The 11874-nt window shown below is 40.8% G+C and overlaps 1 protein-coding gene across 4 annotated transcripts in view; it reads left to right on the forward strand.

Annotated features, from left to right (window-relative positions):
- Window positions 1-11213, forward strand: part of LOC117398181 (von Willebrand factor A domain-containing protein 5A-like) — a 29115-nt gene extending 17902 nt beyond the window's left edge. For 2 of the 4 annotated variants that reach the window (XM_059016808.1, XM_059016809.1), the window contains exons 11-18: window positions 663-777; window positions 3051-3209; window positions 3310-3413; window positions 5004-5227; window positions 7048-7410; window positions 8091-8218; window positions 8832-8958; window positions 10072-11213. In XM_059016808.1, coding sequence (XP_058872791.1) covers window positions 663-777; window positions 3051-3209; window positions 3310-3413; window positions 5004-5227; window positions 7048-7410; window positions 8091-8218; window positions 8832-8958; window positions 10072-10151 — 1300 coding nt within the window. In that variant the 3' untranslated portion in view covers window positions 10152-11213. Of the gene's footprint in view, window positions 1-662; window positions 778-3050; window positions 3210-3309; window positions 3414-5003; window positions 5228-5457; window positions 5899-7047; window positions 7411-8090; window positions 8219-8831; window positions 8959-10071 lie in introns of those variants that run through there. The other 2 variants (XM_059016810.1, XM_059016811.1) reach the window with 2 other exon arrangements.
- Window positions 11214-11874: the final 661 nt, after the last annotated feature.

Raw genomic sequence — 11874 nt, forward strand, 5'->3', positions numbered from 1 at the left:
CTTGGTAAGACCAGTTTAAGCCAGACCAGTGGCTTGTTCTTATGAACCTTCACAGCCTTTATTTCAAACGTACAATTTGATCCTTCAAGAGCAACCAGACTAATCCCAGGATGAGCTCTGAAGATTGAGGTTGAGGGCACGGAGTCTGTTTAGCCGAGAACTAAGAAGAATTAAGAGGGACCTGATCTGAAATCTTTAAAATCTTAAAAGGAGTTGAAAAAGTTAATACCTGAAACGCAGTACAGAACCCAGGACCAGAGGACACAGTTAGAAATGAAGTGGAGATTGTAGAGACTGAAGACAGAAGGAGATCCCTCTTCACAGAGAGTGGTGAGGGGATGGAGTGGTTAGTCATATTATTGAGGCAGAATCACTGGGATCCTTTTAAGAACTGACTGAACAGTTTTGAGCTCAATCAGCTTCTAGGGATCAGACTAATGCGATTCCAGTTTTTCTTTGAAAGTGTACAATGGGAAATTAATATGTGTTTTGGGATCATTTTTTAATATTACATTTGTTAAATAAACAAATAACGACATGGGATCTTTAGTGACCCCAGAGTATTATAGGCGCTCTTGGCCCACCTGGATGGCCCTGATGTATATATCCACTATCCCACTATCCAGTATCCGCTGTTTCCACTGGAGTTTGGTTTGTTTCAGGTGCTTCACGTTTGGGATTGGAGAAGGAGCCTGCACAGCTCTGATCAAAGGCATGGCCCGGGCAGGATCGGGTCACCCCGAGTTCATTACAGGCAAGGACAGGATGCAGCCCAAGGTACGAGGCCGGGGATTGTGACGGGAAGCGTGGCTGTAGCGATACGCTCTAGCTTGTTAACCAGTATTTCAATTGATATTTTAGATTGCACTTTGATAGTTTAACAAAAACGTAATCTAATAACATTTTTCAGTAATTTGCATTACTGTAATCTAATTACATGTTTCAGTAACTTGCATTACTGTAATCTAATTACATGTTTCAGTAACTTGCATTACTGTAATCTAATTACATGTTTCAGTAACTTGCATTACTGTAATCTAATTACATGTTTTAGTAACTTGCATTACTGTAATCTAATTACATGTTTCAGTAACTTGCATTACTGTAATCTAATTACATGTTTCAGTAACTTGCATTACTGTAATCTAATTACATGTTTCAGTAACTTGCATTACTGTAATCTAATTACAGTAATGAAATGCGGTAATAGAATTTATGTGACAGAAAAACGTGTGTGTGTGACAGGAAATGTCTTAGCTCTAGGATTTATATGTTGCTTTGCTTTGTCTGTGTATCTTCTTGTCCCTTCTATTGGAATTGTGTAAGTTCTCAATGTAAAGGCAAGCTTGTGTAAATTTACCGATAAGGATATTCCTTATTTGGGTTCCGCGTTTCCAGTTTATTCCGAATTTTACCGAAAAATTGCGGGATTTTTTTTTTAACTGGACGTCGGTTTTTACTGATTTATACCTGATTTTTGTTTATTATTCAATATTTTCCTGGTACTATTTTCTAGGAAATACACAATATTTTGATTAAAATGCTGTTTTATTTTGACTCTGACATTGTAATAAGCAGCTCTACGGTGTCTATCCTAGGATACAGCAGACGTTTAGACATCAGATGATCAAATAACATTCAAAAGTGTTTCTCTGTCACTTCACAAACACATTATCACCTGATTATGTTGCTCAATCAAAGTCTGATTATTGTGGCACTTGCTGGGCGTAGTAACTACTATCTTGATCAAAAACTAAATTGAAATACTCTCACGAAAATATAATATTTTTAGTGGATGAGGAATGGAGAGAAAACATAAATCAGTTTATGAATATTCGAAAGAAAATGAATTGTTTCGAAGTGTACAAAAAGCAAAAATAGCAGAAGTGGGTCAGATGAGGCAGAGGATGCACAGCGCTGCAGATACTGCCGCATTGAGGTACATGTTCACACTGACAATAAAATAACATACTGAAAGTAAGCGACACGTTAAACTAAAACAAGAAAGTGAACCGAGAGGCAAGCAATCCATGTATCCTGCTTTTACACGTGCTTTAATAAAAAGAAAGCGCAGAGTGACTGTTAATGAGTTTGTCAGAGCGCTGTGCTTTGCTGGACAGCCACTGTTTATTGCAGAGAGGTACTGTATGTATTGGTGACTTCGTGCGACACTGTCTGTAGTAAAACACTGTCTAACGCCGACAATCTTAATCGTAAATATTTGACAGAAAATGGTGATGCTTTAGTTGTCAATTTTCTTATCTTTTTTATGATTTCAAGGTGAATAAACCTGGCTTGTTTTGTTCTGATGTCAAGTTCATACCTTCTGTAGATACTATTTCCGTCAGCACAGCGATTTCCCAAACGTTTGCAAAGTACCAGCTAACTTGGGAAAATGTGGCTTCGACTTGCACGGATTCTGCTTCATCATACATGTCAGGGACATTATTAATCAGAAACCAGAACTCATCATATTCCACATGTAAAGTGTTTTTTTTATTTAGATTCCCCCCCCCATTTTTACCAATCTTTCAATTAAAAATTATTTTGTACTGATTTTATGTCAAATAAACTCCAAAAAATTCCCAGAAAAATTTTTTTAAAGATAAAAACCAAAAACGCGGAACACTAGGTATGATATGTGGAGGATGTTGGTGTGTTTGTAACATCTTGCAGTGATATATCTTATTAGCAGGGTGTGTGTGTCAAATGCACGGATTATTATTAGAAAGTCCAAGAAGATACCACAGCTGTCATAGAAACAAGTGACAAAATGACTTGTTTATTAGAAGGACCAAGAGGGTACCAAATTATATTGGAAAACTGTGAAAGAATGATGTAACTGCAGGTTCATTTCTATTGTATTTTGTATCTTGCTCTTAATTGTATTGTAATTCTTGATATGTATTTTTTGTATACAACTGTAAGTCGCCCTGAGTAAAGGTGTCTGCTAATTAATAATAATAATAATAATAATAATAATAATAATAATAATAATAATAATAATAATAATAAGGCTTGTATAGATTTTATTTGTCTGATTCTCCCAGGTGGTGCAGAGCCTGAGGTTCGCACTCCAGCCTGCTGTCAATAACATCGTCCTCAACTGGGACGTCCCGGCTGGACTGGAGGTTGTTCCTGTGTCCGAAACGCCAAAGGTCCTCTTCCGGGGTCATAGGTCAATCCTGTACGCGCAGCTCAAAGGAAAGGTATGACAGAGGAGGCGAACAGATTCAAAGAGCAGCCGTGGACTACCTGCTGGTAAAGTACAGGGAGGCCTTCTGTAACATCCTCTCTGTCTCTCTCCAGTTTGATGAGAGTGCGGTGGGTCTAGCGAGTCTTCAGTACAGTCTGGGAGACGAGCCCCACAAGACGGAGATCAGCTTCAAACTGCAGTCGGACAAGCACACTGGGTATGACTCCTAACCTCTTACACAGCACACGAGCACACTGGGTATGACTCCTAACCTCTTACACAGCACACAAGCACACTGGGTATGACTCCTAACCTCTTACACAGCACACAAGCACACTGGGTATGACTCCTAACCTCTTACACAGCACACAAGCACACTGGGTATGAGTCGTAACCTCTTACACAGCACACAAGCACACTGGGTATGACTCCTAACCTCTTACACAGCACACGAGCACACTGGGTATGAGTCGTAACCTCTTACACAGCACACAAGCACACTGGGTATGACTCCTAACCTCTTACACAGCACACGAGCACACTGGGTACGACTCCTAACCTCTTACACTGCACACAAGCACACTGGGTATGACTCCTAACCTCTTACACTGCACACAAGCACACTGGGTATGACTCCTAACCTCTTACACAGCACACAAGCACACTGGGTATGAGTCGTAACCTCTTACACAGCACACAAGCACACTGGGTTTGACTCCTAACCTCTTACACTGCACACGAGCACACTGGGTATGACTCCTAACCTCTTACACAGCACACAAGCACACTGGGTATGACTCCTAACCTCTTACACAGCACACGAGCACACTGGGTATTAGTCATTAGCTCAATGGGTAGAATAGAGAACGACTGCAGTTCGATTTACACCAGAGGAGGCAAGGGAGGCAGTACCTCCTTAAAAAATACAACCATGTGCAAATGTATTACAGTACCCTAAGATTTGTCATCCTTTATATACCTACCTGCATGAAAAGCTCAGGGTGTAAGAATTTCAATTTTCGGTCAGTAATCTGTGATGCAGAAACAACAGGCACTCGTGTGAAAATGTTAGACCACTTTGTGCTTGAATTAGGCATCTTAACTTCTAAAGTCTCATGCATTTTACCATTTGTGGGTATGTGTTCCTTTTGTCTTACTATTTTAAATTAATTGCATGTGTGGCTTATTAAAGTCACTAATTTTCCTATTTTGGCAATTTTCCAAGATTTTCAGTTCCAGTGGTGTGATTTCATACTCACAACAAATCAAAACAACAAAAGCAATGGGGTGCTCTATAAATGGATTTTAGATTATTTGTTTTACTGTAATACATTTTGAAAAATATTCAAACAACTAGATTTTTTTTTCATTTAAGTCGGTCTCTAACCTGGTATGTTTTCTGCCTTTGTAAAACAGTTTACTTAAATATTTTCACGGTATGTAAACATTATAAATTATGGTCAGTTTTCTCCTTGTGATGCTTGAGTCGTTCTCAGATGTATTTTACAAAGAAACCGTTTGAACAACAAGCACTCAATTCCTTGTGTACCTTCAGGAGTTAACAGTGATTGGCTGATTTTCTCACATGTGATTTATAATCGTACATCTAGTACTGTTTTTTTCTGTATTTTTCCATGACAAAGGAGATTTTTGAGTAGATGCCTTCTGAACTTGTCAGTGATCTAACTGTACCTTCCAAATCTCAGTGCTGTCTCCATGACTAATACCATTGCTCCATGAGTGCAGTGCAGTCCTCGTGGACGTTAGAACCACAGCACTATGAACTTGTCAGTGTTGTTCTGGGCAGGCTGACGACTCACCGCCTGGCCGCACGGACCCTGATCTGCTCCCTGGAGGAAGGAGGGAGTGTGGAGGGAGAGGGTGGAGATAAAGAGAAGGTGAAGGAGAAAGTGGTGAAGATTAGCACCGAGGCCCGAGTCATCTCAACACACACGGCCTTCATCGCTGTGAACAAGGACCTGAATCAGGCTGTGCAGGGGCCTCTGATCCAGAGGAACATGAGGCCACAAAGTGAGTGTTATTCATTTATTTACCCGGAGGTGAGTCAGTGTCTCCCTTAAGCTGAGGGAATACGAATCCACTTTGAGGCTTGGAACTTGGTTTCAGGAGTAGGTTTCAAGCCAATGCATGGCACAGCAGGGGAGACTTGGGTTTGATACAACAAAGTTGCCTCAAACTAGGTTTCCTGGAACCAGGTTTTAAGCCACTGTTCCTGAAAAAGTGTCTTTGTGTTCCCTCAGCTTTATATGGCGACACGCCCACCAGCCGGTCAAAGAAACCGTCCAATCCACAGCTGCGATTCCCTGGAAACAAACTCAGCTGGCAGGCGGAGCGTCAATAATTAACATAAAACCCACGACTGAATAATAATCGGAACAGAAACACCTCTCCATGTGCAGGACCTCATGCGTTCCTTAAATAGATCTATTCAGTTGTACTGTTAGGATGACCCAGGGTCTGATGGGAAATGTTGTAGGAACTCACAAAGACAGAGGATCGAATACAGCACTTGAACAGTAATAACATACTGCAAAAAAAACCAAAAAAAAACCAAGATAAACAAAACAAATATCCTATACGTAGGCTAGGGCTAAATAACATGGCTTCAGCTACCAGGGGTTAGTTATTTAACAGCACGCAGAGCTCAGACACCACCTTCTCTTTCAACCTCTCTTCCCATACTGATCCAGGCTCTGGCTATATATACCTGAGCCTAGGTACATCCCACCCAGGACTAATCCAAAATATTAACAAATATACTTTAAAATCTTAACAGTGATCTTCTAAAACCCCACACAGCTATAATAAAGAACAGTGTTTATAATCACCTTATCAATCTAACACATATTACCATTGTATAAATATTTATTTTAAAACCAACAAGTGCTTCCCTCCCCATTGCTACAATCCCAGAAACACAAACTACCTAAAATACGGTAAGTACAATTTAGCTGCACCTTGTTTAATGTGAATACGGTAAAACCAAAGACTTAACCGTGCCTCCAACAAACATGGCGACCTCTAGGCATTGCTGCCCCTCACAAACATGGTGACCTCTAGGCATTGTTGCCCCTCACAAACATGGTGACCTCTAGGCATTGCTGCCCCTCACAAACATGGTGACCTCTAGGCATTGCTGCCCCTCACAAACATGGTGACCTCTAGGCTTTGCTGCCCCTCACAAACATGGTGACCTCTAGGCATTGCTGCCTCTCACAAACATGGCGCAGCTCAGAAAAAACTAAAAACTTTTAACAAAGTTTGCCATTAAAAGTATAAACTGAGAAGTTTGGTAGTAGTTTTAATACAGTAATTTTGTTTCTTTACTACTTTCATGCCATCCACGTATCTCTCTGAACATGCGCACCTGTCCAGGGAGATAACAGCATTCAGCCTTTAGTAGCTTCTTTTTAACCACGTCTGGTATTTATTAAATCAGTTAGGTATTTATTTATTTATTTATTTTTCTCCCACAGGTTTCCACTGGCAGAGCACCCTCGGGACAACACATTTATTTATTTGGTCTTACAGGCTACCGTTATGCTATGCGTCTTAGTATATCAGAGTTTCCTTATTACAGTTATTTTTTTTAAACTTCACAGCAAGCATTTATTTGTGTTTGCCGTGTTTATTCTGGGATGGGACATGCACCATCACATGTACCTTCCCTGACTTCAGAGGTCTCTGCAGTTCATTCAAAGAGGGTTTGAAGCAGTCGCTATTGAACCCCTTGAATTGCAGGTCGATGCTTTTCATCTGAAAAGGAGCAGTTTTGTCTCAAGCTCTTTGCTGTCGTTTGAACCAGTTCTCTCTCTCTGATGTCTTTTCAGTGATGCAGTACTCCACAATGAAGCGGATGAAGATGTCTAGTTGTGCCATTGGCACTCCTCTAGGTATCCAACCAAGGTTAATGCAGCAGTGTATGATGTCTTCTCCAGGTATCCAACGAAGGTTAATGCAGCAGGGTATGATGTCTTCTCGAGGTATCCAACCAAGGTTAATGCAGCAGTGTATGATGTCTTCTCCAGGTATCCAACCAAGGTTAATGCAGCAGTGTATGATGTCTTCTCCAGGTATGCAACGAAGGTTAATGCAGAACTGTACGATGTCTGCAGGTATCCCACTAATGGCATTGCCGCAGTTTACGGGGTTACCTAATACTGCTGTCAATCAGTGTGGTGAAACTGGGCCAGGTAAGTGAAAGAGTTTATTCTTTGTCTTTTTGTTTCTCTTTCAATTTTCTGTCTTGTACATTCTCTACATATCTATCTTTCTTTCTTTCTTCCTTTCATTTTTAAAAATTCTTTTTTTCTCTTTTTTCTTTCTTTCCTTTTCTCCTTTCTCATCGATGGTCTGAATCGACTCCTCTTTTATACATTTTCTTATATTCTTTTTACACCTGATTCCCTCTATCTATATTCTATCTAAATTCCCTCTATCCTTCTTTTTTCCTTTCTTTTTGTCTCTCTTTTTTCTTTCTTGGTCCTGCTCTCTATCTTTGTCTTTCTGTTTTCTTGTGCATTCTCTAAATTTATTTTTCATTCTTTCTCTTTCTTTTTTTCTTTCTCGACTCTTTGTTTTATAAATGTTCTTATATGCCTTTTACACCTGATTCCCCTGTAACTTAAATAAAACCAACGTGAACAAGATTCTGCTAGCAGAGTGTTTGGGATGGTATATCAGACGCCCTTTAGAAACGTATCAAACTGCTTTTTAGTTGGGTTTCGGATCTTTTTTGTGTTTGACTTTCTGCAGTATTTCAGGTATAAGAAGTCCCTCCATGTTGGTATTGTGTTGAGTTCTGATCTGTGACAGTGCTGAGCTGTCTGGACATGTCTACCTCATTTCTTGATGCTTTTTCTTTTCTTTATAGATAAAGAGGACCCCATGCTAACACTGATCTCCCTGCAGAAAGCTGATGGCTCCTGGGAGCTCAACGAATCACTCGTTTCTGTGTTTGAGAAGGAAGAGCAAGAAGCCATCAGCAAAATGCCAGCCGAGGTAATTAACTAGTGAATGGAAATGTACCTGTTAGCACATCCGTTCGCTATGTAGGTCTTAAGTGTGCAGTTTTGAAAGAAACCCATTTTGTAGCAAACATGGGCTATCGTTTTAAAACCTGACCTCTGGCACTTGTTTAGGTTAAAGAAAGTTCCCATGCCTTATTCTCTGGAGATCGGTTACACTTGCACTTCCTGGGTCATTTCACCTCAGCAGTGTCTTCCGGGTCAAAGCATGTTCTTATGTTCTTATGTCAGCCAGTCAGGGAAGCCATTGAAGGGGTGGGGAGTTGCATAAGTGCATGGCAAATAATGAAACAATTGTAGCAAATTAAACAGGTAAAATAATATAATGGTTAGAAAATAAATATTAGGGAAATATAGATGATTCCAAGTGTGTGAAGTGTCTCCTTCCCTCTGTCCTAACCCTATCTCCACTTAGTCTCCATCTGTGTCCTCTATCCTGATTTCTGTGCTGTGCTTCAAGTCCTGCCCTGTCCCCCAATCCTGTTTCTGTAAAATTTCAAGTGTTGCTCAACTGGAATCTCTGCCTTGACATGCACTTTATAAGCACTGCTGTTTCAGTGCAGTTACTTCCCCTGTTGTGTGTGCAGGTGAGTGACAGGGCCGTGTGGGCGACGGTGCTGGCGTTGCTATGGCTACATGGCTTCAAGGCGGAGCTAAAGGAGGAGTGGGAGTTCCTGGCAATGAAAGCGCTCTCCTGGGTCAAAGCACAAGCAGGTAAAGAACTAACTACCTGACAGTGAAGCAGCAACCAGGCCCTGCTAGCTAAACACTGAACTAACTACCTGACAGTGAAGCAACAACCAGGCCCTGCTCGCTAAACACTGAACTAACTACCTGACAGTGAAGCAACAACCAGGCCCTGCTCGCTAAACACTTCAGTCTGTCTCATCTATATATGTCTCATCTATGTATCTATTTTAAATCTGGCCAGGATCCTGCTTTTATAATTGTTTTCTGTCGATTGTTTGAGTGGTTTGTTTCATTTTATTATTATTTTTTTTTGTTTTAATGTTATTTCTTGCTGCCTTCTGTTGCCGAGATCCCCTTGTAAACGAGATGTATATCTCAAGGGCTCTATCCTGGTTAAATTCAATACATTTCAGATGTGGACCTGACTGACCAGGTGCCTGGTGAGCTCAGGCGGGCACCTGCTGGGATGGCCTTTGTCCTCCAGAGGCCTGCACTGTAGCTCTCTGATTTCGAGTTCCTGGGTGTAAGGGGGTGACTGGCTTGGGGATCGGAGGACGCCCTCTACCCTTCAGTTCTCCTGAGCTGTTGTGGGGATTTGCTGCAATGAGGGAATGTAACTGGACCTACTAAATTGGAGAGAAAATCAGGGGGTAAAATAATTGGGCACTAAATGTATTAAAGAAGTTTGAGATTTACAAAACCAGCATCTCTGACTGTGTCTGTTAGAGCAGGGGTCCTCAAAGCTTTTGGACTGCGTCCCCTTCCTCTTGTCTGTGGTACATGATTCCCTCTTATTGTAATAAGAGCAGACTTACCACTGCAGTAACAGTTTACTGATTGAGTCATCCAATAATATGCAAGCTTCAATGAAAGGCACCAGTCAGATGCACAGCGCCATCTAGAGACTTTGACATGCCAGGAGGTGTCGGCAGTAAGGTTTGCTTCAAGTTAATATATATAGGTGAAGATTTTACTGAACCTTCTCACGCCCCCCCAGGATACATTCTGCGCCCCCCAGTTTGAGAACCACTGTCTCAGTGTATTCTACTCTATAAAACTATGTGAACTGCCACAGATGAAAGCAAGAGCTGAAATGTTTGCCATTGCTTCCCTGTTAATCCCCGCTGTGTGTTTCAGGGGCCAGTTTGAAGCTGTGTCTGGAAGCAGGGAACCGTCTCCTTGGCTGCAAGGTGGAGCCGCAGACACTTGATCTGTGACGGTCCAGACCTCAAAGAGTCTCAATCAGCCTTCTATACCCACTGCAGCAAGCCAGCTCCTGCTTTGAGCAGCACACTGAATATTTAGCTGTGTAGAAATGCTATATCTGATCACTCAAATAGCCTCAATCAGCCTTCTATCTAGCGACCCACTCCACTTGTTCAGAAACAGCAATTGTACTGGAGTGGAGGTCTGTGGGTAGAAAAATGTTTGATTTTTAGTGCAATAACATTATACTAACATACAGCGCCTTTTCATTCAGTCCTTCTGTTTTATTTTCATATGTTACTGATAATGGCTTATCTAAATATTTTCTGAATGTTTCTTATGCTTGAACGTTTCACGTTATGAATAACAAAATTACTTTTATGCATTTGAGAATTTCTTGAAAATAGACCAGGAATTACTGCATTTAACTAGAAATCTCTTGAAATTTCTATCAGTTTTGTGGAAGTTATTTTGTGTTGCTTATATTACTGTTTCAAAGCAATGCTGTAAATGAAGACGGTACTGAGGTTACTAAGCCTTTAAGTAAATCTTATTCTCAAAACAACATACCAAAACCCTTACTGTGTTGCTCCTTTTACCAGACGTCTTTATTTTCACTCAGTCAAAGCCACTTCCTTCCTGTGTTACATGCATTAGGGTCCCACTGGAGCATTGTGTTCTGCTGCACACAGAGTAGGAACCTGGTGGTTGGGTCCTTTTGTGTGTAAACACAGGAAGGAGTGTTACAGTCTGGTGTTGTGACATGACTAGAGGCAGTCCAAATCTGTGGATAAAGGATGTCCTTTGCAGGCTCCCGCGGAATGCTCAGTCTTCATAAACAGACTGCTAAAGTGACCTGGAATATAGAACTTAGCTGGTCGGGTCTAATTTTGTTAAATGAACAGATGTTTTATCTCCTTTTGAAAAGTAGGATTCAATTAAAGGCTGGAGTTGAGGCTTTGAAAATGTGGCCCAATAAGAAGTCTCATGTGATGTGATGTTTTTGTTTGACAGTTTCTAAAGATTTTACTGACAGAAATGCTTGCTATATTAAAATGGAAGTACTTAACCCATACATTGTTTGATATGATTATGTTCACTTTATTACCATTTTTAGAAGCCATTATTAATACAAATACTAAACACATAAGATGCTTCGCAGAACACTCCGCAGATATCTACTGAAACTTTCTCCAGTTATTTGCATATTGTCCCACATATTTCTCCAGTTATTTGCATATTGTCCCACATATTTCTCCAGTTATTTGCATATTTTCGCACATATTTTCCCACAGTTATTTGCATATTTTCGCACATATTTCTCCACAGTTATTTGCATATTTTGATGAGGAGGACCTTGTCTCTTTAAGCTTTGATAATTGCATCCACACAATTGGCACGATGTCCTGGATTGCTGAGCAGGTATTCCTACTTGGGTTTAAAAAATAAAGATGAAAATGTGATAATGAAGTTAAGCGTGACTCTGTCCGATACGTGTGTTTGTCAGTGTGAATGCGTCTGGTATTTTCAACCACAGGAAAGGTTTGCAAAAAGGAGACTGAACTACTCCCTCATATCTACCCAGCACTAGAGGGAGCACCCTTTCTCTTAGGGGGGTGAGGGAGGGAACAGCTTGGTCTCTATGCCTGAGGTCTTCCCTGGACTAGGCTGCTGAACTGCTCCCTCGACTGTAATGTTGTTCTATTGTAAAGATGGTCCTTTGAGTATTGTTTT

Source organism: Acipenser ruthenus, chromosome 54 (genome assembly GCF_902713425.1).
Source record: "Acipenser ruthenus chromosome 54, fAciRut3.2 maternal haplotype, whole genome shotgun sequence".
Taxonomy (NCBI): domain Eukaryota; kingdom Metazoa; phylum Chordata; class Actinopteri; order Acipenseriformes; family Acipenseridae; genus Acipenser; species Acipenser ruthenus.